This window comes from Trachurus japonicus, chromosome 11 (assembly GCF_045865225.1).
Source record: "Trachurus japonicus isolate A0001 chromosome 11, Traja_1.0".
NCBI lineage: Eukaryota > Metazoa > Chordata > Actinopteri > Carangiformes > Carangidae > Trachurus > Trachurus japonicus.
The window spans coordinates 13,020,064-13,047,474 of NC_140917.1; the positions used below are offsets into that span (position 1 = coordinate 13,020,064).

The window sequence follows — 27,411 nt, forward strand, 5'->3', positions numbered from 1 at the left end:
ATGAAAATTCCTGACCAGTTAAAAGTCCAAAACTGCAGGAGGTCAGCCGTTCAACCTGGATCTGTCTTTGGTAAGATGCTGGAAACATCAAAACAAAGAAAGAATTTCTTAATCTGTGCAATAGTACACTTTAATGTGAGTTTTTGGTCTACACAGAGGTCACTAATCAATAATCAGGCAGATGCAGAAGCTGCAGGACATTTTTTTATTGATACATGTGCAAAGGGTTCCTGGATGAAGAGGGAAGTGCTGGAGATGGCGTGTGGATCTGGTATATAGAGATGAGTGGCTGCGGATGATTGTGGAACAAACTTCAGAGGCATCCTGCCCACTGCTGCTGTGCGGGAGACTGGGGTGAGGAGGGTTGCGATGTTTCTGCAATGACAGCTGACATCAGAGGATGAAGCAGAATTAAGTTTTGACAGCCACAATGTAATTGGTTGAAAGATAACTTTGTCGTGAATTAATAAGCTATCTCATTGTTTGTATTCAACTTATCATAAAATAATATACACATTTAAATACTTCTATAGCTATTATAACATAATCTACAATACATCTACTATATATGCACTGGATATAGTGCATAAAGTATACTGTGCTTATATACATGCATTCATTTCATTTTAATTCTGTGTCAGTATAGTGATACTGCAGGACGTATGCTCTTTAGTATGTATGGGTGGCTCTGAAAAGAGCCGTTGAAGGAGTGCTCGTGCACTACACGTCAGCCTGCCACTGGACTGATCCCTCTGCGGAGAAGTAGGCCGCAAAGTTCTCCCGCACCGTGATGGCCTCTCGACCAGAGTTGTTGGCTGCAACTCTGCCCAGACCTGGCAGCGGCTCCACAACACCACCTGGGGCGATGCTCCTCACAGCAGGCGTGGGGGTCGTCTTCCGCAGGAAGTTGTGGAGCACACATGTTGCCTTGACGCAGCCCTCAGCAACATCTGGCTGGACCTCCAGAACCCGCCGGTACAGCCGCCACTGAGATGCCAGGATCCCGAAGGCACATTCAACCACCAGCCGTGCCCGGGACAGGCGGTAATTGAACACCCGTCGGTCTCTGGCAAGGGTGCGCCCAGGGAATGGCCTCATGAGGTTTCTCCGGAGTGGAAAAGCCTCATCAGCCACGAAGACGTGTGGCTGGGGTCCCCTGTGGTCAGCTCCGGGCAGCAGACGGTCAGCAGGCAGCTGGAGGGTGCCAGAACGAAGGGCCTGACCATAGCATAGAAAACATTCATTTAATCTGTGCCCTACACAATGTTGCACAATGATACATGTTTTATATGATATAACACCTTAGGTTGGGATAGGGTTCGGCTCAGTCTGCAGTATAGAAAAAGTCTGTCAGGTCATTGTTTAAGAAACTTTATCATAACATGCAATACTGCAGGATATGACAGCTGAGTGTGTGTTTTTTCTGTCACATCTTCTCAGTTCAAGGACTTTTCTGTGGTGTAAGTCAATATCATGTCCACATCTGGTGGTCAGATATCAACTACTACAAGACCCCATCCCATGAGAATAGAAAGCATCATGGGAATAGGCTATAAAGGGTTTTTTCCAACTACATTAAACACACAAAGATTTAGTCTCTTATCCTGAATTTAAAAAAGAGGGCAACAGAAAAATAAATTAACATGGTGAAATATTTCATTGTGCAATATTGGCATTAATTTAAAGCCCCTGCAAGGAACTTTCAAAAGCGAAAGCATTTTGCCGTAATGAAGACTGCATTTCCCATGAGCGCATATTGTCATTTTCTATTGTTTTAGATTACATTTCTAATAGAGTTAGTTTGAACCCAGTTTTACTCTGAACAGTGCTGGAGACCATCCCATAATATCCGCACCAATCTCTCTCGACTCACCCAGACACAGCTTTTAAACCTGAGACCCTAACTGTAAGCTAAGACACCAGAGTCACACAGTTCATGTGTCTGGCTTGCAGAGCCACAGGGGGAAATGTGGTGGGGGCCAAGGAAGAGTGAATTGAGAGGTGGAGGGATAAGGGCTGTCGTGCCCTTTGTCACAAACCCAAGTCTAGGTGACCCAGATAAGTGAAGAGCCTGAACCCCAACACTAACACTGGCAATCCTATTTAATGCAAGCACTGTTGTCTGAATACATGGGCATTTCTGCCCACGAATTCCCAGCTGCAAAAAATGGGTTACGTTTTCCAATTGAGCGTCAGTCTGGAATAAGACGCTGCAAAGTCGGTGCTCACTCCTGGGACACATCCTCAGTTGTGTGCCTTGAGATCATTGAGTGTTTTGACCACTTATCAAAAGACACTCTCACCCAAGGAAGGTCCCGCCGAAGCTGCGCCCTCTTCGGGGTGTGTCCCATTCTAACCTTACACTACACTAACCACTTGTATATTAAATCTTCAGTTAGAGAAAGTAAACCAGAGTTGAGTATTTTAAAGTAGAAATAACTATTAATTTGGAGAAGAATTTTTTAAGAACTTTTTTGTGTCCACAGACTTTTAAATGCAAAGTTGACTACACATCTCCGGTGACATGTAAATGCAAAATAAGTGTTTTAAGCACTTTTGCGATACACGTTTATATCGATGCATCTGAAAAACCACCTCATGAGAGCTTAAAAATGTTTTAGCGATATTTGAGACGTTTTTCGAAATGTAGGTGTTTCCATTACCATTTACTCGAAGACAAAAGTTCATTGGTCACATAAAAAAACCTTTCACCACACAAATATTTCTAAATATACAAGCATGTTCAGATTAAATTATTGCACTGCAACAAGTTTGTTTCCGCTTGTAGATTTTTTTTATTTGATTAATTCATAAATGCTTTAAAACATTTGAGCAATACCATGTTTGCCCTTCACCAAAAGTAGGATTTGATTACTATTATGCAAAGACAGATAACCTACATGTAAATTCATCTATTTTTTTTTTTTAAAAACCCATACTATACTGTATGCATATAGTACATTATAAAACTGCTTGTCCGTAGCCATTGGCATTGTGCATTAAGGGGATGATGTCATCTCTTAACCATGTCCTAGAATTACTAGATTAGTAAAAAAAAAAAAAAAACTGTCAGAGTAAAAGGCTTAAACATAGTCAAAAGAAATGTGATGTGATTAAGTATGTATCCTGTCATTTGTAAAAGCTCAAACACATGTCTACTGTAGCTTTTATGATTTTCAATTAAGCAAGAAAAAACAGCAAACAAAAGAGCATCTCTAGTAACTCAACAGTGACGGTAACAACTGACTGTGGTTTCATGAGAAACTAACAAGGCTATTATTAGCTGCTAATAGCAGAAATGTGGCATTTCTGATTACATGGTTACGCACAAACCTGCACACTATCGTGTTTGCATTTGATATTAGAAAATGTTAAGTTGAATCAGATGTAATCTGCTTGTTCCTCCTCACTGAAGCCGGTCTGGACAATCTCTTTGATTCTCTCAGTCTCCTTTGGTGGAGCAGCCGGCAAAATGGCCTTCAATTCACCCTCTATTTTTGCCATCCTGTCATTGGTCTGCCTCTCAAACTTGTCCTTGTTCTTCAGGACCAGGCTCAAAATCCCTTTTTGGGCTGCCTTGCAGGATTCCTGCAGATTCAGACGTTCCTGTTCAAACTCTGGTTTCTCCTTATCCATGGCCATGAGCTTGCCCAGGCTGCTCACTCTGTCCATCAGGTACTTGTTGGAGACTTCAGTGTAGGTCGTTGAAATCATGTGGACCAGGCCAGCAATGTTGGAGGCTTGAAAGGCCTGATTGTATAGGAGGTCTTTGTTAAAGAGCTTCCCATTGTAAGAGAGTTTCTTTGTGTCTTCTGATGTCTTGACAAAATTGAGCAGTGTCTTGCTGAGGTTAATTTTGACAATGTTGGAGACCATCTGGAAGAAGAGCACCATCTTCTCCCACTGCTCTTTGACTCTGCCCATAGCGTCCAGACCCTTCACCAGCATCTTGATGGTGGTCTCAAAGTCGATCTCTTTGATTTTGCAGTTCTGCATTTCAACCAGAATATCAGTCAGCTCCTTCTCATTCTTCTCCATGTTCTCCACACTCTTCTCATATTGCTCCCGTGTTTGTTTGAGTTGTTCTCGGCTCTGCTCGATTTTGAAACGGGCATTCTCAGCTGCTCTCTGGCTGGCAGACGTGCTTTCTGAGCTTTTGCTCTGTTCTTTATACATCATTGGTGGTTTTGGGGTAAAAGCTGGAGTCCCTAAAGCTTTTTTGCTCCTGGAGTCAAAAGCAAGGGCTTCATCATTGAGCTCCGTAATCTTATTGATCAGCTGTTTAGTTGTCGCCTCATCCCACTTCTGATCAGGGGAATACGTTGCCAGCTCTTTACATATGTTGATCCCTTTTTGACAGATTGACAGAACTTTCTCACTTGCTTTTCCCCCTGGCAGCTTCTCCACTTCCGTGAAGATCCTTTTAAATTGACTCTCAGTCCAATTGGTCTTTGGACACTGTTTCTCCTGGTCATACAGGTTCTTCCAGTCTATTTCGTTTCCACTGACATGATGTTTAAGAGTTCCTACAAGGGTCAGGATCTCCCCAGACTTACTATTGACTGTCATTTGTGTGAACTCATCAACATTCTCATTAATTTCACCTGAGCTTTGTTGGTCTGTGACTGATTCTTTTATTGTGGAAATTAGTTTCAGTGGAAGGGTGACCACATTCAGGATTCCTGTTACAGCAGTTGAGAGACCTTCAACAAAATCCATGCCAATCATCTCCCACCCAGAGGGAAGTGAATCCATAGATTGTTTGAACGTTGCTTGTGTTTCTTCCAACTGTTTTCCCATGTCCTCCAATGCTTTCTTGGACCGTTCATTCAGAAGTTGGGCAGTCTTCTCCCTCAATTTGGACTCTTCCAGTTTCATCTTAACATTTTCCAGCTCTTCTCCATAAAAGTGTTGGGCGTTGACACAGGCCTCCAGCAGCTCCTGGATTAAATTGATCACGTCAGAATACTTATCTTTTACACCGTCTGCTAGTATCACACAGTCGTCTGCGATTTCACGAATGCTCTCCAGTTGATTTGGCAGGACATGTTCAATAACTTCGTCACTGCCATTAAAAAGAGTGTTGACCGCTGCCTTCATGTAATCAGGGACTGTTCCTGTGTGAAGGCGGATCTGATCCATATTCTTGTGGGCTTCATTGAATGCATGCCAGCCTGAGTTACAGATCTGCATGAGACAGGCCCTGAAGGAGTCTGGGTATCTGATGTACTTGTAGCCATCTTTAGGGGCGTTCTTGTTGATGGAGAAATCTGTAGCCGAGGAGATGAATACAAGCTCCCCCATGATGGCAATAGAGCGGGGAGCAGGGGTCAGATACCCCTCCCAGTTTGCATAGGGTTGCATCAGCATCATGGTGGTTTCTCGCATCTGTGCTGCAGTGGTGAGACTTTGAGTGGTCTTTGCAACTTGGTCAGCCATGTTTACTGTTGAAAAAAGGAGAAACAGAAATTATTAGGAAATCTTTTACCCTGCAAACCTACATATGGTTAAGTGGTTAATCCTCACAATCCGGTGGAAAAAATAAATTAGCACATTGTGACATCTTTGAAGTTATGTGTTTGTTAATTTGAGGCCTCATAAACTGTGCTGAATATTACAGTTTCTTTTCTATCTGAGCAAGGGCATTTGCTCCAAAGAATTTGGGCAAACTGGGGCATCTCAGTCAAAATGTAGGGCACCAAACCAAATTAATCAATTTAGCAAGAAAAATAATGATAATAACAATAAATACAAGTCAATTTTATTTAAATGGTGCCACTGCCAAACATAACATTATAATATATATATTATTATATATATAGCATTCAATCAGATTACTTTATGAGTTCATAAACTCATCATGAACCATGGCACCACCTGTCAATCAAACAAGCGAGTCGTGTTTGAAACATAGTAGCAACGTAGCACGGAGGGACAAGTGCCAAAAAAGGCGAAACCAGAGCTGGTAAAATTCCAGCAGTATACACTGAAGAATATGTGTTGAAAGGATTTACATCCTCAAAACAGGCCAGCTGGCAGTCTTTCCTGGGCCTGAGACAAGATAATCTTAGCTCTTCCTTTTCTCCTCTCCGACATCAAATTTTGATCTTTGGCCAATAGGCATGCACACAATTAACCTTTATCCAATAATAAGAACTTTGACTGATTAATACTATCGGTTAACTCATAGTGGCATGTCGACACGTGCCAATTTCCATGTCTTCAGTCATATTTTGCAGCAAAAATTAAATTACATATTTTGCAATATGTGCCAGCAGGGCAGTCCCCGGGCATGGAAGGTGAGACGATAAACGGACGTCTGCATGTGTGTCACCTGTAAGGTCAGTGCTGCTTAAAAAAACAAAAGACAAAATGACGGCGCTCCACTTGCAAGCCGGTTCTACAATGTGCATTCTTATTAACCTATTAGAGGGGTTTCTTGGCTACAATTTTAAAGGACAATTAGGAAGAAAACAAATAAAAAGCTATTATGTAACTCAAATATTACACGTTTTTCCTCACAAATGGACCTATTTTGAAAATGTACCATAATTTAATGAGGGCCCAGTTCTGAAGTGAATTCAGGTCAGTGTTGCATGATGTTTTGAAGGATGAACATCAAAGTAATCAGCTTTATCAAGTCAAGGCCACTAATGCACTTCTAATTTTCCGCCACAGTGAAACACACACACATGCTGCTGCGCACAGAAGTGCTGTGGCTCTCAATTATGACCTGAAGTACACACCTTTCTGACTGAGCACAAGTCCCCGATGTCACCTTGTTCCAGGACATAGACTGGCTTGCAAAGCAGTGCAATCTGGATTTTTGTTCTGTCATTTATTTATTGAGAAATATTCATTTATCTTACAATTAATTTCACAAAATCAGTTTATTATTATAATCCCAAAAGATAATAATGCATGAATTTTTAAATATAATCAAGTTGATTGTTTTTTTTAGTCTGTATTTATTTTATTTCCAAATAGTTCAAAATAGGTCACTACAAATGATCAATGTTTTACACAGTTATACAGTGCTGTGTTTTACATCTTCAACCAAAAATGCTTTGCACTGGAACTTCACTAAAACAAAGACTGAGAACCACTGGTCTATTCCCTACTAAGTAATCATGAGAACATTAAGATTATAAATTCACTTACCTTTCCTGTTGTTGAGACTCTGGTTTGGTGGACTGAACTCTTCCACGACCAGCTCCTTAAATACAGATCTGAGAGACTAGCCCCTCCTCCCTCCTCCCACCACTCATCTCATCATCTTCTCCTGTCCACTCTAACTTTGGTCCGTTATAGACAGATACATTTAACCTGTTGTGGTTTTCATAAAATCATAGTTCACATTTTGTGTCATTTTGACACTGTTTGAGATTTAAAAACAGATCTGGGAGGTAAAACAAGCACACACTATTAGTATCAGTTAATACTAACAAAAAGCAGCTTGTATCAGCTCTCTTGTGTTTTCACAGTCACTTGGCAACATCAAGGGCAGGAGCTGGAAATCACACATTTAACCTGAAACCACATGATCACAGTCGCCACCTGACCCCTATTTCCCATCACTGTGATATCAGAGCTAAAAGCAACTTTAAATAGCACTGACAGGGCAGCACAGAGGATCCCTAAAAAGGTAGGTTAACCGTAACCCTGTAACCCTAGCTCTAGCTCTAACATGTACTGTATATTATTACTATACACTTCTGGCTGGAAATCGTATGTCCCCAACCCCTTCCCAGACAGAAGGCAAGGCATCAATATAGCGCATTTCATACCAAGGCAACTCAATGTGCTTATAAAGACATGTACTTATTTTTCTTTTTTTTCATAAAACAAAAAAAACACAGTTAAAAGCAGGAGCAAAGAAGAATAAAAAAGTAAAATAAAAGAAAGTAGATAAAGTTAAAAGTTCTTTAAAAGAGCTCAGCTATAAGCACATGAAAAGATAAATGTTTTTAACCTGGATTTAAAAGTGCTCACAGTTGCTCACATTTTAGTTCTGCTGGTAGTTTGTTCCAGTTGTGTGCAGCATAACAGCTAAATGCTGCTTCACCATGTCTAGTTTGAACTCTGTGAACTCTGTGAGAACAGTAGAGAGGGGCTCTAAACAGGCATGTAAGATATCTGCAATATATTTTATTGTGAGCATGACATTGGTATGGTCTACGCTAAAATGATCTATGATCAGTTGAGGTCCTCCTATATTGCAGTTAATCTACTTTGATTATGGCTGGTGTGTTGGTCAAGCCAAGGCCTCTGATGCTGCAAACACAGCTCGTCAGAAGGTAAATATAGTTGTAAATCTCAGGTGAACTCATCCTCTGACAAAGTGTAGCCTACTGTAGCACCACAATTTCTTGATAGATAAAGCTCAGTGTGACATCACAGCAGGTGTTGTGAGGTCCTTATTCGCTACAGGGGAGAGCCAAAAGGACACATAGCCGGACATCTTAATGTCACTTCAGAAACATAAGATTCATCTCCAACCCATAGGAACCCAAACTTTCATTGGTACAGAACTTTTCTGTTTAGACACTACAAGCATGTCATCAAATTCAATTATACAACAGTCAGTTCCGACCAAGTACGGTAATTTGATTGGACAAGAGACGTTCCATGAGTGCTGATTAATAACACACAAGAGGGAGTGCTGTTGTACTGAAAACCAGCACTGGTGTGATTTGGTCGCAGGCCGCAGATACTCACACCAAGCTGATGGTGTGATTATCTGCTGGTGTGTGTGAGTATCTGCGGCCTATGACCGAATCACACCAGTGCTGATTTTCAGTACAACTGCACTCCCTCTTGTGTGATATTGCTTAAATAATGCCTTGTTTTTTTATATTGAGGAAACAGGTCAAAACATCAGGACCACATTAAATGACCACCAGGTTTCTAAAACTTATTGTTTTAGAAACAAAACAACACATCAATATGTTACTATTGATAGTTTGGTAGCATAATATGATATTAAATCTTTGGGTGTATTATTTGTGCAACATGTAGCCTACCTGTCATATAGCCTAGTATGGTAGGCTACCATTACTGAATTCCCACAAACTCCCATGTGAAAGAGATCATAGCTCTTATACAGTAGGTTGCTTCAAGTCATTAAAGGGACAACGAGGAGTTTTGGAAAAGCGAAGCGTTTTCACACTACATTTATGAGCCTCCGTGCGCACCGTGAAATTCTTTGACCGGCGCAAGACGGACTCATGTTTTCATTCATCAATAATTACAGTCAGAGGTTCGAAGACGATCACATACCGTCGTAGTTCCGACTATAAATGGCGATTTGGCGGCGTTATTCTCATGACTCGCCACGAAACCGAAAGTAAGGATCAGCTCCGCCACCACTAATAATAACAAAATAACGATAAAGACAAAACGATATAGGGGAGAGTGGGGTAATTTGTGCCATGGGGCAAGTAGTTCCACCCCTGTTATCTAGAAAACTATAGAAGAAGTTGGTCATGTGACCACATATTTTTGAAGGGGCATCAATTTCACTCATCCTATCAAGAAGGGAGACACATGGCTTGAGAGGAAAGCACATTTATGTTCAAAAAACAAGTTTTTGCCCTCCAAAGTAAAATTTCTATGATCAAGGTTTTTTGATTGCCATGTTTGAACAATTATAGATAACTTTGAAAACAGTTCACACATGTTTTAGTGCTTTATTAAGCTACACCATGAGTCTATACAGTTAGCATGATGCCAGCTCAAAACAGCTGGGGAATCCTTTTTTTTCAAAATGCTGGGCTTGGGGTAATTTGTGCCAAAGGGCCTGGGTTAAGTTGTGCCAGTGGCAGTGCTGTCTGTGTATAGGAGAAACATGGCAGTGGGCACGGGTTTGCTTGAAACTTAACATGTGTGATGAGGGACCGCCCCTGAACACACCTGCCCAGTCTGGTTGTGCTCGTAGCCTGGTGGATGAACAAACCATTGCGTTTCTTTGTGCCACAGCCCCCAGCGTGACTCAGGCCTCCGCGACTGCATGGGGACAAGCGAGGGGCCCGATCATCGCCACTTCTGGCTTTAATTTTGTATTGAATGTCTTGCTTTTATATAGCATTAACATTTGTGAGATTAAAATAATCTGTTTTACTTCAATTATCAATGGCACAATTTACCCCAGTGTATTCTCTCTAATGGCACAACTTACCCCGCACCGGGGGCAAGTTGTGCCAGATTTTTTTTTTTCTTTTCTAAAGCTATATTTCTGAAACAGTTGATTTAAGATTCAAAGTGATTGTTCCCAGGGATGCACAACATCCTAAACTATATGTACATATATTAGTTGGGGGCATTATTATAATCCCCTTGCTTTAAAGGCAATTTAAGTAAAAATTGGCACTACTTACCCCGCTCTCCCCTATCTATCGAAAATGGGCCCATTAACAAGTGTGGGTAGCGTAGATTCATCCACATTAACGTGAGACTTTTTTATAACCAAATAGAAACTCCTCGTTGTCCCTTTAATGGCACCAAATGATCTGACTGTGCATGTGTGTTAGATTTAGGGCTAGGATTACAGAGTTACGGTTAACCTACCTGTTTGTGGATGTGCTGCCCTGCCAGTGCTATTTAAAGTTGCATCTAGCTCTGATGTTACAGTGGAGGGTAAACATGTGATTTCCAGCTCCAGCCCTTGATGTTGCCAAGAGTTTTCAGCTGATTCAAGCTTCTTTTTGTTGAATTAACTGTAGCAATAGGCTAGTGTGTGTTTTTCTTACCTCCCAGATCTGTGTTTAAATCTGAAACAGTGTCAAAATGACACAAAACTTTAGATTTCATCTATAATGGAACAAAGTTAAAGTGGGCAGGAGAAGATAATGAGATGAGTGCTAGGAGGAGGAGCTAGTCTCTCAGATCTGTATTTAAGGAGGTGATTTGACAAGAGTTCAGTCCACACCTCTCAACTAAACCAGAGACTCGGGAAAGGCAAGTTACATTTTAATTTTAATATTTCTCGTGACTAACTGCAAATAGGCAGTATTATGTGAAATATATTAAAAGACAGACAAAAAACATAGTGAACTTGATTACATATAAAGATTTGTGCATATTAATATATTCATCAATTTAAAATGCCATCTTTTGGGATTATAAAAATGTTTGTTTTCAAACTGAATTTGTGAAATTAATCATAGATATATAAACATTTCTTTAAAGTAGCCTATATTCTTTGGCTTTTTGCCTTTATTTGATAGTACCCAGTAGAGATAGACAGGAAAGGGGGAGGCAGAGAGAGGGGGAATGACATGCAGGAAAGGGCTGCTCGACAGGAGATTCGAACCGGGGCCGCCTTAGGTGAGGACTGTAGCCTCTACATGGGGCGGCTGCTTTACCCACTGCGCCACACACCGCCCCAAATAAACATTTCTTCACAAAAAAAATAAATAAATAAATCTGAGGCGGCTAAACAGATGTGCATTGGTGGTCTTGACTTTATGAAGTTGATCACTTTGATGGCGTTGTTCAAAAACACTCACCTGAATTCACAAAGTTTCCTCTTCAAACACTAAGCCTAATCGACATTACATGTGGCTGGAGATGAGCTGGTTTGATGCCAGTTTGCTGACTTCTCTCCACAGGAAAACACGATGCCTTGAGTGTGTTACAACTCATGGACGTAAATCCTTTCAACACATATTCTTCAGATTACTGCTGGAATTTTAGCGGCTCTGGTTTCTCCTTATGGTACTTGTCCCTCCGTGTTTTCAGCTGCGTTGCTGCTACGCTATAACCATCACTCAGTTGTTTGATTGAGCTAATGAAATTAAGTAGCCTACTGAATATAATCAGTTTATGAACTTATATCTAGTCACTTTATATACAGTAGTTAATGAAATAATGAAATAATGCATAACACGATACAGTTGTGCTCAAAAGTTTACATACCCTGGAAGATTCTGTAACTGTGTTCCATTCATTAAAGAAAACGTACGTGATCAGACAAAGCAGATATCTCTTATTTTTAATGGGATTCAAATTAAACTGTCGAGACATCCAGAAATAACACAATCATTTAAAAAAAAAAAAAAAAAGATCATCAGAGAGTCTGACCAAAAAAATTTTGATGGTACCAGACCGTGGCTTGGTATCAACAGAACCCCTCAATTTCCACTTTAATGAGGGCTTGAACACTGCTGACTGGCTTTCTCAAATCTTGGGATATCTTTTTTTTTTAAATCTTTTTTATGTTTCATAAAGTTGAACAACCTTCTCCCTCAGGACTTTTGACAGTTCTTTTGCTTTCCTCATGGCTCAGAATCCAGCAAAGTTAGTGCAGCAATTGATAAAATGTGCAGGCAATCAATTTACAGGCACAGTTACCCTGAGTAGCCATTTAAACCAACCTGTGTCAATCTGTGTGTATATTATCAGGGTAAAACTTTGGAGGTATGTAAACTTTTGATCAGGGCCATTTTGATGTTTGCACTTATCATTAGGATTCAAAAAGATCAAACACAATTGTGGGATAATAAATGGCTTCGCCCAGGCAGCCACTAACTGAATAAAAAAAGTTTTGTTGCATTATCAATTATATTTTCTGAAATGTAGCCACTGGCAGGGGTGTAGCACCAAATTCTGGGCCCTGTACACTCTCAATGTCAGTGGGCCCCTATCCATGCCCGCGAGGCGCGTGAGAGAAAAAAAAAAGGGGGGGGGTGTATTTATACAATCTACTACAATCAACTACAATCAGATCAGATTATATTGATGAGTGGTTCTGAATTGATGCATTTGGCCTACTTGTGCTCAAATACCTAAAACATTAGGCTACATCTGGTTTGTGTACTAGCCTAACATTTTGATCCATGACACTCGTGCTCCTAATTATTTGCTATCACACACAGTATTCATCATGCTCAATAAGTTGCAGAGGCAAAAATGTTTTAAGCCATTTTTCAGCCAGATTGAGAAAAATAGCTAATTGTTTTTCTATGTTCTCACCACCCAGACCTATCTCTTTCTCTCTCTATCTATCTATCTGTGGCAAAAATCAGAATCACAATCATTTTTGATTGATAGTGAGATCACAGTTATTTAACATGATTATTCATTGGCTTTGGTAACATCATGAATTTATTGAACATTGATAATAGCTTTTAAGCACAGCACTGCACCGCAATGCTAAGGCTTTTTACCAGACAAAAATAATAAATTGCGTTATTGCTCAATTAATATATTACTAGTGTGCACTTGAGCCTACAGTGATATTGGTATGTTATTTACATGTTGATATATATGCAGCAGCAATATTGCTAGATGGATCATTCATTAAATCTCAGCACGGAGTTTCACTTTCAGCTCTGCTGTGTTAGTAGACAAAATGCTATAGCACACACACACTGAACCAAAAGGCTAACTTACTTTAAACTTCAGGTAAACAACTCATATTTAGACAGCAATTCTACCAGTCAGCACCACTCTCTCTCTTTCTCTCTCTCCACCTCGCGAACCAATATACCAACGTAAGGGGGGGTCGGAGGGGGGAGCTCGCCTTTGAATACTTGAACAACGATCTCACCTTGTCTTTGCTCATCTCTAATCTCATCTTCAGAAGAGCTGCCAGGACTGACCACTGCTGCTTCTGCTGCTCCAGCTGCTGCGGCTGCGCCACTCTCTGTTTCTGAAACTGGTTAATATTGACAACTAACGTTAGCTGGCCTGTAATTGTCTTTATACTTACAGCCGCAAGCAGCCTGGTTGGCAGCTAGCTAAGCTAAAGACTTCATGTGAGCATACAAATATAAGCAGCAGCTGTCTGGAGTGGACTATGTTAACTTTAATTGGACTTTGCATGACAAGCTAACTTGGTTCACCTTTGGGAAAGAAAGCAGTCAGCAGCTGCCTCCCCTCGTTCTGCCGTCTTTCTTTTTGTTTCCTCTCTTTCTTTTTCTGATAGCCCGATTTATGTTTTTTGGGCAGCATGATGTCCTGCACACAGGTCTCTGATCTGGGCGCACTGTCTGACCTTACACTTGTTGCCGGTCGCTGTTGGGCGGACTAAACCATTTTGCATCTCCAAGAGGGGGGGCCCCAGAATGTCTAATATGTTGGGAGAACTGTGACATTAAGTTCATTCTCTCATTTGATGTTATCAATATATTTGAAATAAATTATGACACCAATTAATTGGAGGGCCCAATTCATTCGAAATAAAAACATCACAAAAAAAAAAAATAAAAAAATCTGGATTTTCATGGGCCCCTCTCTCTACTCGGGCCCTGGGTAGTCAGGTCCACTTTTCCCCCCACTACCACGCCCATGGCCACTGGTGTCGAATTTCCTCAAATTCTTAGAGCTTTGCTTTAAAAAGAACATAATTGAGGCCTGATAATCTGCAGAATATTACAAACACAGTTTAAAAATGTCAAAATTGTTTAAAATGAGCTCATCTCTTATTTTCCACCAGCTTGAGAAGGTGAACAACTTCACCAGTGTAGGTTTATGGAGTGAAAGATGGCTTGATAACTTCTATTTCTCCTTTTTTCAACAGTAAACATGGCTGACCAAGTTGCAAAGACCACTCAAAGTCTCACCACTGCAGCACAGATGCGAGAAACCACCATGATGCTAATGCAACCCTATGCAAACTGGGAGGAGTATCTGACTCCTGCTCCCCTCTCTGTTGCCATTATGGGGGAGATTGTATTCATCTCCTCAGTTCAAGATTTCTCCATCAACAAGAACGCCCCTAAAGATGGCTTCAAGTACATCAGATACCCAGACTCCTTCAGGGCCTGTCTCATGCAGATCTGTAACTCAGGCTGGCATGCATTCAATGAAGCCCACAAGAATATGGATCAGATCCGCCTTCGCACAGCAACAGTTCCTGATCACATGAAGGTGGTGATTAACACTCTTTTTAATGGTAGTGATGAAGTTATTGAAAACCTCCTACCAAATCAACTGGAGAACATTCGTGTAATTGCAGACGACTGTGTGGCACTGGCAGACGGTGTTGAAAAGAAGTATTCTGACGTGATCAATTTAATCCAAGAGCTGCTGGAGGCCTGTGTTAACGCTCAACACTTTTATGGAGAAGAGCTGGAAAATGTCAAGATGAAACTGGAAGAGTCCAATTTGAGGGAGAAGAGTGCCCAACTTCTGAATGAACGGTCCAAGAAAGCAATGGAGGCCATGTCAAAGCAGGTGGAAGAAGCACAAGCAACGTTTAAACAATCCATGGATTCACTTCCCTCGGGCTGGGAGATGGTCGGCATGGATTTTGTTGAAGGACTCACAACAGCTGTAACAGGACTAATCAATGGACTTGCCACTCAAATGATCAACCGTACTCCTATGGGATGCTTATCTACAGGAGTGCAAATGATAACACAAATGGCAGCTTGCAGCAAGTCTGGAGAGATTTTGCCACTTGTAGGAAATCTCAAAAACTTTGCCATTGGAAATGAAATAGACTGGAAGAACCTGTATGATCAGAATAATAAATCCCCAAATACCAAATGGACTGAAAATCAATTTAAGAGGATCTCTGAGGAAATGGAGAAGATGCCAAAAGAAAAAACACGTGACAAAGTTTTGTCACTCTGTGCAAAGAGCCGCAACATATGTGAAGAGCTGGCAAAGTATTCCCCTGATCAGAAGTGGAATGAGGCAACAACTAAACAGCTGATTGAGAAGATTACAGAGTTGAATGATGAAGCACTCTTGTTTGACTCTTTCGGCAAAAAAACTTTAGGTACACCAGCTTTTACCCAAACAGCACCGATGATGTCTAAAGCAGAGAGCACCAGCTCAGGCAGCAAATCGGCAAGTCAGAGAGCAGCTGATAATGCCCGTTTCAAAATAGAGCAGAGCCGAGAACAACTCAAACAAACACGGGAGCAATATGATAAGTGTGTGGAGAACATGGAGAAGAACCAAAAGGAGCTGACTGAGGTTCTTGTTGAAATGCAGAACTGCAAAATCAAAGAGATCGACTTTGAGACCACTATCAAGATGCTGGTCAAGGGTCTGGACGCCATGGGCAGAGTCAAAGAGCAGTGGGAGAAGATGGTGCGCTTCTTCCAGATGGTCTCCAACATCGTCAAAATTAGCCTCAGCAAGACACTGCACAACTTTGTCACAACATCTGAGGATACAAAGAAACTCTCTTACAATGGGAAGCTCTTTGCCAAAGACCTCCTGTACAATCAGGCCTTTCAAGCCTCCAACATTGCCAGCCTGGTCCACATGATTTCAACGACCTACACTGAAGTGTCCAGCAAGTACCTGATGGACAAAGTGAGCAGCCTGGGCAAGCTCATGGCCATGGATAAGGAGAAACCAGAGTTCGAACAGGAACGTCACAGCCTGCTACACTCCTGCCATGAAGCTCAAGAAGGGATTTTGAGGCTGGTCCTGAAGAACAAGGATGAATTTCAGAAGAAGACAGATGCCAGGATGGCAAAAATAGAGGGTGAATTGAAGGCTGTTCTGCCGGCTGCTCCACCACAGGAGACTGAGAGAATCAAAGAAATTGTCCAGGCTGGCTTTAGTGAGAAAGAGCAAGCAAATTATATTTGATTCAAGTTAAAGCAGAAGTAAGCGGAATGTTTGTGTTAATATAAGTCTTAAATAGTTATATCTTCCGACGGCAATCACTTACATAGAGTGTTTGGTCTGAAACACGGGTCTGTCAGTCACTCTGCTCTGCTGTAAGCCAAGGAGAAAACTTTCCTTGTATCCTACAACCTTTATCCAATGAGGAGAGAGAACGGCATGAAGGGCTGTGTGTGCAGCCAAGGGATGCGCATGAATGTGGTGACGTAGGGACGAGGACCAATAGATCCATGACGAGGGCGGGGGCTGCTAACTCTATCGGCTGACAAGAAGTTAGCCAAAACGACCGGATCACTTACTTCTGCTTTAAGTTTGATTCTAACATCACATGCAAATGAGTTTGGGTTTGTTGGTTATCATTTAGTAATCTCAGAAGCACCGTAGTTCCTGCCCAGAACCCTCTAGCTATGAGGCGACAGTGCTAACCACTGCCCCACCGTGCCACCCACATCTTACAATTCAGCCATCTCTCATTACATAGCCGAGTTAATCAATTTTGAGTTATCCATGGTGAAGGGCAAATACATTCTCCATCAAACATTTTCTCACATACTCTTAAAAGAATTTATGAGTTGATCAATATCATAGCTAATTTAAAAAATCTATTAAAAGTCTCTGTCATCCCTGAATCAACCAATGAAACACTTCAGTGACAATGCATCATCTGTTCTTAGAGGACGGGGTGGGGGCTGTGGAGAAGTGTTGGGGCTCATGTGAAAAGAACAGTGACCTGTAGGGTCTGAGGAAGAGGAGTTAGAGGATTTGGTATGTGATATGTCTTTTTTGGGATCATCTGTTGTTACTTGTTCAAATAAACTCTTGAAGATGATGGAAGTTTTTTCTTCATATGTTCTGCACCAATAATCAAACCACCATTTCTTTAATCTCTTTGCATGTTGAAACAATAAATGCACCAAACCTGGAAATTAACGTACAAATGTTTTTATAAACCTGGATATCAAGGAGAAGAAGCTCATAAGCAGGCCCACTTCCAGGTGTGATAAAGGGACTTCGATTAAACATCTGAGTAACACACATACTGTATGCATTCTTTCCAGATGCAATTAGGGGACTTTTATGTTGAAAAACATTCTCAGTTCGTTATTCAATAGCAACGTAACCCGACGTATGAATGCTGAGTCATGCCTTATGAAGTCATCGTGAATGACATCATAAAAGTTCTTATGAATGTGCTATGCACCCACCCGTCAAGTACAGTAAAGTGTTACCAAGGAGAGGGTGGAAATTTACGTGTAACAGGCTGAGTAGTAGATGTTGCCATTTCTGCATTCTGTATTGTTCTGCATTATCTGTATCTTGTTTGAATACATTCTTGAAGATGATGGGTGATTTTTCTTAACAACACTGCACAAACAATACAACCATTTCATCTACTGTCTCTTTTTATTTGCCACAAAATTAATGTACCAACTCTGGCTATCAACATACCAAACTGTCCTAGCCACCGGGCCTATTCCAGGCCAACTAATCCGTGTAGGCTGCAGTATAAGATTTCAAAGGAGGTTGAATCGAAAGCAACTGGAATTAGTTATTTGTCTAGGAAGACGTTTCACCTCTCATCCAAGAGGCTTCATCAGTTCATGTACGCATCTGACCAGGCTAGTCCCACCCTGGTTGAAACGTCTTCCTAGACAAATAACTAAGTCCAGTTGCTTTCGATTTAACCTCCTTTGAAATACTATGACCTGACCAGTATTCCTTTTTAATGATGTACATTAAGAAGAAGAATCTTCAAACAAACCAGTTTTAAGTAAACCACTCATGTTGTTTGTGTTACGAGGGAATTGTATTTACTGTAATAGGTAATTAAAGAACCTTTACCCACACAAATGTTTCAAAATATACAAGCATGTTTGGGTTAAATTATTGCACAATAAAATTTTAAGCTGTTATTGTTAAGAATAAAACTAAATTTCTGAATGTTTACTGTAATTTACTTGGGAATTAATCTCTGTTTCTATTTTTTGTTCTCCTTATGGGGCAAAGTTTTATAGTACTAATATTTGACCACTAGATGGAGACATGATACTGGCTTGCATCTCAGGAAAACCCTTCAACATATACAGTAACTTAATTTTAAAGCCACTCAAAGTTATTTAGCAGTAGGCATGTTGCAATGGGCTTGACTCGTACGTAGACTATCCTTTTTATTTCTTTCAAAGTCACAGAAGAGACAGGCTGTCATTTGGCAGTTTTATTTTCCATGTTGTTCATCCAGGTTATATTTCCATCTACACACAAATATATCCAAGCATCTCTTAGATCCACCACACATGAAAATATTCCTTGGGTGTCCCACAGTTGACGGTTTAACAACTATAACAATAACGTGTAGCATCCCCGGCTAAATTATGGTCGAACTCTCAAACAGATGGTTCACATTGCTTTATTCCTTGGACCGTAATAAAAATAAAAATAAAAATACTAGCTACTAATAATAGCTACTGTTCACAAGTGGCAAGTGACTCCAACAACTGTCGTTATAACAACATAGGGCACTAACAAAGTCGAAACCAACTTTCCATCAAAGACAGTCATTTAAACGACTGTCGTTGGCACTTGGAGCACAAAAGGGAACCAGTGACATCATCACCCTTGTGAACGCCCACACAAGAGGTTAAATAGTGAGTCTCCACACCAGATATTTGGACCAGTCCCAGCCTGGTCAGTTGCGTACATGAACTGATGAAGCCTCTTGGATGAGAGGTGAAACGTCTTCCTAGACAAATAACTAAGTCCAGTTGCTTTCGATTCAACCTCCTTTGAAATACTATGACCTGGGCAAATGAGAATATGCACCGGCTTATTGCAGTATAAGAAGCTTCTTCACTCCTCACCAGATTGTTCCATTGATCTCAGTGGGTGAGACCTCATTCTGTCATTATGGATTTTAACATACCAGAGAAAGCGAAACCTGCATTTACGAAAGTGTCAATAACATAATGTCAGTAACACACACATGTCAGATAACATACCAATGTTTTAAAATCCTATATTAAGGTTAAAGGTCATAAGGGATGGAAGGACCTGATTGGACCAGGTGCAACTCTGTATGACGGGCAGAATTTAAAATAATAATAATAATAATAATGATTATAAAACTGTTTTTTCCATTACCTCTTTATATGTTGAACAAATACTGAACAAAAGTATCAAAAACCGTGATAGTTTTGGTACAAAATATCAATATCCTGAATCATCATGACCCACACTGTGTACTCTGGTTACAGTGTGGGTCATGGACCACAAGGGGTCATTGTAGACCATTCTTTGACAAAGGCTGCTCTGGACTAGACAGCTCTGACTTAAGTAACTGAATAGAAGAGATACTTTCCATGTGTGTTACTGCTGCTGACATATGTTAACATGATGAATCCCTCAGCTTTTTCATTTTCCATTAACTGTCAATGAGTGTTACAGTGGTAGTTGACAACTATCTTAGATTATAGCAAAGTTTGCAAATTAAATCTAGTCATCAGAAGAGTATGAAAGGAAGGAGGGAAGCTCAGATACTTCAATGCACATCTGAGGTAAAGGTAGAGCAACAGAGGAGGGATCCCTCAACCAGGTAGATGTTACAGACAAGAAAACAGTTTATAACACAGAAAATGGAAAAAAGTTGATGAAGGCATCTTTTGCTGGGCAGGGAGAACAGACCAGCTTGATGGGCGTATGGCAGACTGGATTGTGAGAAGGGATGGCAGGCCAGTTTAACAGCAGGGGAAAGGTCTGCCTCTCTGGCCCATGGAGAGCGCTGGATCACAGTAAAGAAGCCCGGTAACTGAAGGCTCTACCTCCCAGTCTGTTTTTAGAGGTACTGGGAGTCACTAACAGAACTGCATTCTGGGAGTAAAGTGCTCTTTACTGGTAGGACAGTAAGGAATGATGAGGTCTTTCAGATAACATGGAGCTTTGTCATTAAGAGCCTTATAAGTCAGCATTGGGAAACCCAGGAGACTTGAGCTCTCACATAATTTTGACCATAGTTTCCAAAAGGTGGTGCTAGGTATTAAATATGCAGGGTGCCCAAACCTTTGCTGTGGACCCTTTTAGAAATATATATGTACATATATATTATAAATGTAAAGGGAATGTGTCACATTCACAGACATTTTGTCCCGGGGAACCCAAACCTTTGCATTGTATATCAGCATCACAAAGAAATATTGTGATATAGACTTTACCCCAACCTTCGTGGTCTATCAGTTGGAAATGCAAAAGCTGGTTGGATGTTGTGTCATGTGAGATTAGTACTAGGCTACTGAACAATGAAGAACGCAAATGTATAAAAAAGATAATCAGCAGAGCTTTTCACTTTCTTTTCTTTTTGTCCATCTTATGTGTTTACTATTTGCACAGATCAGGAGTAGTTTATTGTATATCTTAAAGCAGGATAAGCGATCCGGTCGTTTTGGCTAACTTCCTGTCAGCCGATGGAGTTAGCAGTCCCCGCCCTCGTCCCTACGTCACCGCATGCATGCGCATCCCTTGGCTGCACACACGGAGAGGACCGCCCCTTTATGCCATTCTCTCTCCTCATTGAATAAAGGTTGTAGGATACAAGGAAAGTTTTCTCCTCGGTTTACAGCAGAGCAGAGTGACTGACAGACCTATAACTATTTATAAGTCTTAAATAGTTATATCTTCCGACGGCAATCGGAAGATATAACTATTTAAGACTTATATTAACACAAACGTCCCACTTACTTCTGCTTTAACAATGAAAACTTTCTATTTCTATGACATTCCTTTTTGAAAAAGGACCTGATGCTTCAATGCAAGAAATTTTCATTCAACAAACTGATGTCAAATTTGACTAATTTAGACTTTTTTGGGGTTCTGTGACATTTGACCTATCTAAATGAACTGCACTGCAGCTGGTCAACAGTGCGAATTCTTCAGCATTATTCTCACTCACATTATAGTCGCATATCCTCTATGTCTCTTTTTTATCTCTCCAAAATAGTGTACCACTCAACTTGAGAACCGTGAAAGTCACAGTGTGGAGAAGAACAGCCCCTGCCATCTCTGGACCCAGTGTTTGGGGGGTTGAGCTGAACTGGTTGTAGTGGCGAACAGCCAAGCTCTTCTCAGGAAACTGAGGCAGGGAGTGGTTCCTCTTTCCTTATCTCCCTTCCTGACCTCCACTCAAATCATTGCCCTGTTTACACCCTTTCCAGCTCAGGCTGTCTGAGGATCATATGAGCAGTTCACACAGTCGACAGTCGGCTTGAACACAAACCCCACAAACCTCACATCCCTCCTGCTGGATATACACTCTTCTGATAAACGGCCGTACATTCATAGCACATTTCTACAAATGAGAAAGTGAGGGATCAAAGACTGGATGACTGAATGCAAGATGATATTCATATCAGTGAAGTAATAATAACTTTAGCAACATTTTGCTATCTATCTTTATATTTTTGATGCAGGAAAAAACATTTAAGTTGTGGACTAGACTAAACCACATTGAGGACACTGAACAGGAAATAAGGAAATCTGGTCCGCAGATAGAGCAAAGGCCTTTAGCACCTTGTTTCCATACTGTATCAGCTGACCAAAGCAGATGTGAGATCTTTGGTTCAATGTGCTTAAAATAAAATCTGATACCGGTGGTGTAACAATATCAACCCTGTGAAAAAGAGTTTGATACAGCAGCGAATTATCCTATTTCAGAAATTGTGAGATTATCTGATATAGTTTTGTGTCATTAGGAGCCCAGATAGTGTAGAGTTAGTCAGTTGGCCTTGCTGTCAGGACAAGAAAGGGAAGCACTCCCTGCACTGCAAAATCCATTATCTCCTTCCTCCATGTGCTTGGTATTGTTCTCAGAGCACACCCCGCCTGACCCAGGACTGTCCTCTGTACTCACGAAACACACTGGAGACAGCTATTAGAGACACGCCTCAGAGGTAGCCTCCTGTTTTTTTAGTTTTGTTAAGAAACTGTACAGAATTCACACCTCACACCGAGCTCATGACTAATCATGTCCCGTTGTCCTGGGGGTATGATGGACAAGGACAAGTGAGATCTTTCCTGGGTTGTTGCCCTGTGGACATGTCGACACAATTCTTTTAAACTATTGCTTAGTATATGTTGAATTGGACCAAATATAACTAGGGTTTTTCTTGTAGTTCATAAAGACTTGAATTGTTCAGGCTAAATAAAACAAAACAAGAGAGCAATGGCTTCTAGAGGCCACCACTGATGTGTTAAGCTTTGAGAAGTGGACACTTGGGTCAAAGTTTTGCTGATATATTGTATTCATAAGGCCAAAACCTTGTTTTCTTTTATATCACTGCAACCTTGACCTTTGACCTCAGACCACTCACCCTAATCTAATCAGTTGCTGAGTTTTTGTGCCATATTTGAATAAGTGTTGAACTGAGTTGAATAATTTCTCCAAGCTGTTAATGAGATGTCTCATCTCAGAGAATGGGAATCTGAAACAAATGTTTGATATTTGTAATACTATTACCTGAGCTGGGACATTGGTTGGGGAGTGAAGCAGTGAATTTTACCACAACTAAAGCCCAGAGTTTGACAAAGAGGCTCAAATTACAAGTTAAATGACTGAACTAATGGGAGAGGAAAGGAAAAAGCAACAAAAGAAGAGAAATAGAATTTTAAATCATCATTTTTACAAAGTCCTTTCAAATTGTGGTTTAAATTCTATTTATTAATGAATTGAAAATTGGTTGAATATCAGTTCATTGATGAATTCCTCACACAATTATAATTTTTATGCAAATTCATATTGAAGGATCTGCTTCATTACTTTACCTGTGATGCCTCGAGTCCTCCATTGCTGCGACACAGATCAGCCATATGAGTTTGACTTAGTCTTGTTTGGAATATTTATAGCAAGATTATATACAGCAATCAATACCAAAGGCAAACTGCAGAACATTTGGATTTCAAGTGACAGAGTGTTGGTCCATGTCTCTGGACCAACAGCTAATGTTAAGAAAAACACTGTTTCTCCCTTATAATGCAACAAAGGCAACTGGTGTTTACATATTCAGAGAGCCAAGAAGAGCCTCTTAAACACTGGAGGGCAGCTCTTGCTGTGAACAGTTTGCTAGTTACATATAAACCGACAAGTGGAGGATAAATGTGGATCATGCAGGACTGTGCTCTGCTACACTGATGGAAATAAAGAAACAAACAGTCACAGTGTCACTGTCCTTTTGTTGCTCTCTTCCAGGAAAACAGAGGATCAAACAGACTTATCAACAACCCCCTGCCAAACAGACCAGGGGATTGTGAAACTGCTCACAGTATCCAGCGTAAATATCTAAAATGGCTTCTTGTGAGGGAGTATTTGACTTTTTCAGTCTGAGAATCAGAGGCTGTTAGAAAGTGGAGGAAAACAACCACTGTCCTGCATTCAGACACCAGCTCCACTGAACGTGTATCTGAGGAGGGACACGCCGACAGCCAGCCAAGGACTATTCCTGTTGGGCCAAATGGGCCTGTCAGTCAACAGACGGTGCACACAAACAGGAACCTCAACATGAAGCTATGTCAGTGAAGTCTCACAATACCACTACTATTCTCACCTCTTACATGGACACATGTGCCTCTGACTAACTTTTGCTCCAAAGCGCAGTGCTTTCGTTCTGTTATTCTGCTATTTTTGGCCCAGCCCTATAATCCAGAAAGTCACTGACTGACTGATTAACAGAAGGTGTTGCTACTTTGTTGCACGGGTTTCCCAGCAGCTTGTAAGCTGAAAGGAAGAGGAGGAGTTCTCCCAGTACACTGAGCCCCATTCGAATGCAGCAAATCATAAAATGTATCATTACAAAGGGCGGCAGAGGAATAAGAGAGAAGTCATTTTTGTGGACGGCAGACCATGTGGAGTTTAAAATGTTTACACCTCTGCGATGTTTGTCTAATTAATGCTTTATCCTGCTATTTCTCATATAGGGACTCCAGCTTAATGTCACTCACTACATATATGGTTACCTAAAGTGACACGTTTCATTTGTTTCTGGTCATTTTTGTTGAATTGCTTCAGTTTTCCCAACTTTTTTTCTAGTTAAGTGGTTATGCAAATGTCAGTTGTAAGCAGAGACTGCAACGTGAACCTATTTTTGCACAATTTTATTTCTACTTGAATAAAAACAGCAGTTCTACTTGAGTACAATTGTCCAGTACTCTCTTTCTCTTTTCAGTGAATAAAAATATAAAGATTGATTGTTTTAAACAGAGAAGCAGCACATATTTTTTTTTACAAATAACATAAAACAGAGCTAAATTTCCCTCTTCAGTGTAAACTCGATAGTTCGACTTGTTGCTGTGAAGGATGTTGGTATCCCAAGTCCACAAAGCACAACCAGTCCCACTGTCCTCTGTGGGAGTCAAGCACTGGCCACCTGATCAGTTCCACTGGATGATCAATCCTGGCCAATCGGCTGAATAACTGGACAGGAGTTGTTGTGCTTCTTTCAAAGAAAGCACCATGAACCAGCAGACTGAACGCAGCATGCAGTTCCCACACGGCGTTAGATCCAGCTCTTAATTCATAGTTTCCACACATCATCTCCTCTTCTTCTTCTGTTGCCGTAGGGTCTTTCTCCTCTTCATGATCATGGCGTGCAGCTTCTGCAGTCCTTCCTGTAATCCCTCCCCGATGATAGCGCACGAAGGCTGAAGGTGCCAGGGTGTGGCGCTGCTGAGCTCGCCAAGAGCCAACAAGTTCTCCATCTCAGCCAGACTGAGCGAATTCCTCAGGTCCTGTTTGTTAGCCACCACTAGAACCGGTACACCCTGGTTCTCCGCCAGGCGTGTGATCTTGTGCAGCTCCGTCTTGGCCTCCTCGATGCGCTCGGTGTCCACCGAGTCCACGACAAACACGATTCCATCGGCGCAGCGCGTGTAGGAGCGCCACAGAGGCCGCAGCTTCTCCTGGCCACCTACATCCCAGAAGTGGAAGGACACTGTCCTCTGGCCAGCTTTGACTGGTACTTTGATCTTCTCTGTGTTGAAACCCTTAGTTGGGACAGTGTTCACAAACTCGTTGAAACGTAGGCGATACAGTACGGTGGTCTTTCCGGCACAATCCAGCCCCAGAATGACGATGTGCAGGGCCTGGAAGGAAGGGAGGCAAGGGAAGAGAGAGTGACGATCTGATGAGCCGTTCCCCATCTTGTTTAAGAGAGCAGGAGAAGTCGTCCCCAAATCTTCACAAGGCTGACTTCATTCCCCGGGGAGTGCAGCTCATGCCTGGAGGGGTCAACACAGTATGCATAATGAGTCAAAGCACACAAACACACACCAGCCCTCTGCTATACAAAAGACCAAGCACCCAACACGTAGGCCTACTGTAACCCCCCCCCCTTCCCGTCTCCCTCTGGACTACAGATCCTTACATTATCCTGGTGGTAAGAGATGAATGAGAAATAAAACAGCAAGGTGGATCGGAGCCCATTTGCACATGTAGCGCCACAGCAGCCGGCAGGGATTTCATACGCTAATTTCTATTCAATGTGTGAATCAGTTAACAACAGGATGAGGGCTTTTGAATTCATATCCAGTCTTCAGGGACAGATCAGAGGAAGGCTTTTTAACAACACCCCAGCAGCCTGACATGGAGATATAGCTTTAAAAAAAAAAGAAGAAGAAGAAGGAAAAAGGTGTTGCTTGGCAACACAGACTGACTTGTCTCTTGCACTGAATGGATAAGACACATTTCAATGAAATCTGTAAATGTATAAATCTTTGGTCATCTGCAAATACACACACATCAATACAGCAATATTTTTTGATTAATTACATACAATTTGGTTCACGGCCCTTGGTTCTGGAGAGAGACTGAGGATTCATTGTCACTCACAGTGGACACTTTAGTGGATCAGAGACAGCTCAAATTATTATCAGTGATGGAGGAAATGTGTCCACTCACATAAGACAAAGCTGCTGGGCAGAGTCTGAGTCTGTTCATTTAGGTGTTTTTATTTTTATTTTTAAATGGACTCTGCCTTATAGTTTTCTCTGGTTCTGTGCTAGACCTGAAGAGAGTCAAAGCCTCTTAATTTAGTAGTTTTTTTAATGGAGTCTGGTTTATAGTTCTCTCTGGCTCTCAGCTTAGCGCCAGACCAAGCATGACTGGAAGACTATGATGCCAACAAGTGATTACTATAAATACACCTCTTCTAGATTACAAAAAAAAAATATTCAAATAAAAATCAATCATATTATCTAATTCAGTGACAGTGTGTCAGTGCATTTCAGTAAAACGAGACGTCACGTTAACGTTAGGTACATGACAACACATTTGGTCAGCAGTGATCACAGTGTGATCTACACTGAAAGCGAACTTACCGTGACACACGCTGTTACTGTAATCCATTACCGACAGTGTCCATGAGAACTGGAAACACGGGTCTGTCTCTCATCATGTCCTTCGATCAACTAAAGACACCCAGCTGGAGAGACCCCCACCCTCCTCCTCCTCCTCCTCCTCCCCCTGCTCTCTGCAGGAGCGTCAAGACACACAGTGAATTATTCCAACGGAGCCATCGCTTTTCAAAATAAAACCTCAAAACAACATCAGACAGTGCTCAATCCAGCTATATAAATAGGATTTTAAAAATATTTCAAAAATAATAGCATAACTCCGATATTAAAAATGTAAAAAACAAAAAGGAAAAAAATATAGGCGATATATATATATCCTGGTATTTATATTTACACATAGCCTACCTCATCTGCCTATCATGCATCATATAAATGGTACAGTTATCTGACACCATATAGCACAAACATGGATCAATGGCTTCTGTATTTATT

General features: G+C 41.1%; 3 protein-coding genes across 4 annotated transcripts in view; 1 reads left to right on the forward strand and 2 right to left on the reverse strand.

The window, feature by feature from the left end:
• Positions 1 to 17,419, forward strand: part of LOC146978372 (uncharacterized) — a 52,664-nt gene extending 35,245 nt beyond the window's left edge. The window contains exons 1-2 of one of the 2 annotated variants that reach the window (XM_085791064.1): positions 10,918 to 10,960; positions 14,522 to 17,419. In XM_085791064.1, coding sequence (XP_085647190.1) covers positions 14,527 to 16,554 — 2,028 coding nt within the window. In that variant the 5' untranslated portion in view covers positions 10,918 to 10,960; positions 14,522 to 14,526 and the 3' untranslated portion in view covers positions 16,555 to 17,419. Of the gene's footprint in view, positions 1 to 10,917; positions 10,961 to 14,521 lie in introns of those variants that run through there. The other variant, XM_085791063.1, reaches the window with a different exon arrangement.
• Positions 2,772 to 7,259, reverse strand: LOC146978374 (uncharacterized). The gene is made up of 2 exons (XM_085791062.1): positions 7,162 to 7,259; positions 2,772 to 5,444 (listed from the first exon to the last, which is right to left on the reverse strand). Exon 2 carries the CDS (start codon positions 5,437 to 5,439, stop codon positions 3,382 to 3,384), a length of 2,058 nt encoding a protein of 685 aa, XP_085647188.1. The 5' UTR covers positions 5,440 to 5,444; positions 7,162 to 7,259; the 3' UTR covers positions 2,772 to 3,381.
• Positions 17,420 to 24,706: 7,287 nt separating the features above from the next.
• Positions 24,707 to 27,035, reverse strand: LOC146978375 (ADP-ribosylation factor-like protein 4A). Its single transcript, XM_085791066.1, has 2 exons — positions 26,944 to 27,035; positions 24,707 to 25,845 (listed from the first exon to the last, which is right to left on the reverse strand). Exon 2 carries the CDS (start codon positions 25,765 to 25,767, stop codon positions 25,159 to 25,161), a length of 609 nt encoding a protein of 202 aa, XP_085647192.1. The 5' UTR covers positions 25,768 to 25,845; positions 26,944 to 27,035; the 3' UTR covers positions 24,707 to 25,158.
• Between the last annotated feature and the right edge of the window lie 376 nt (positions 27,036 to 27,411).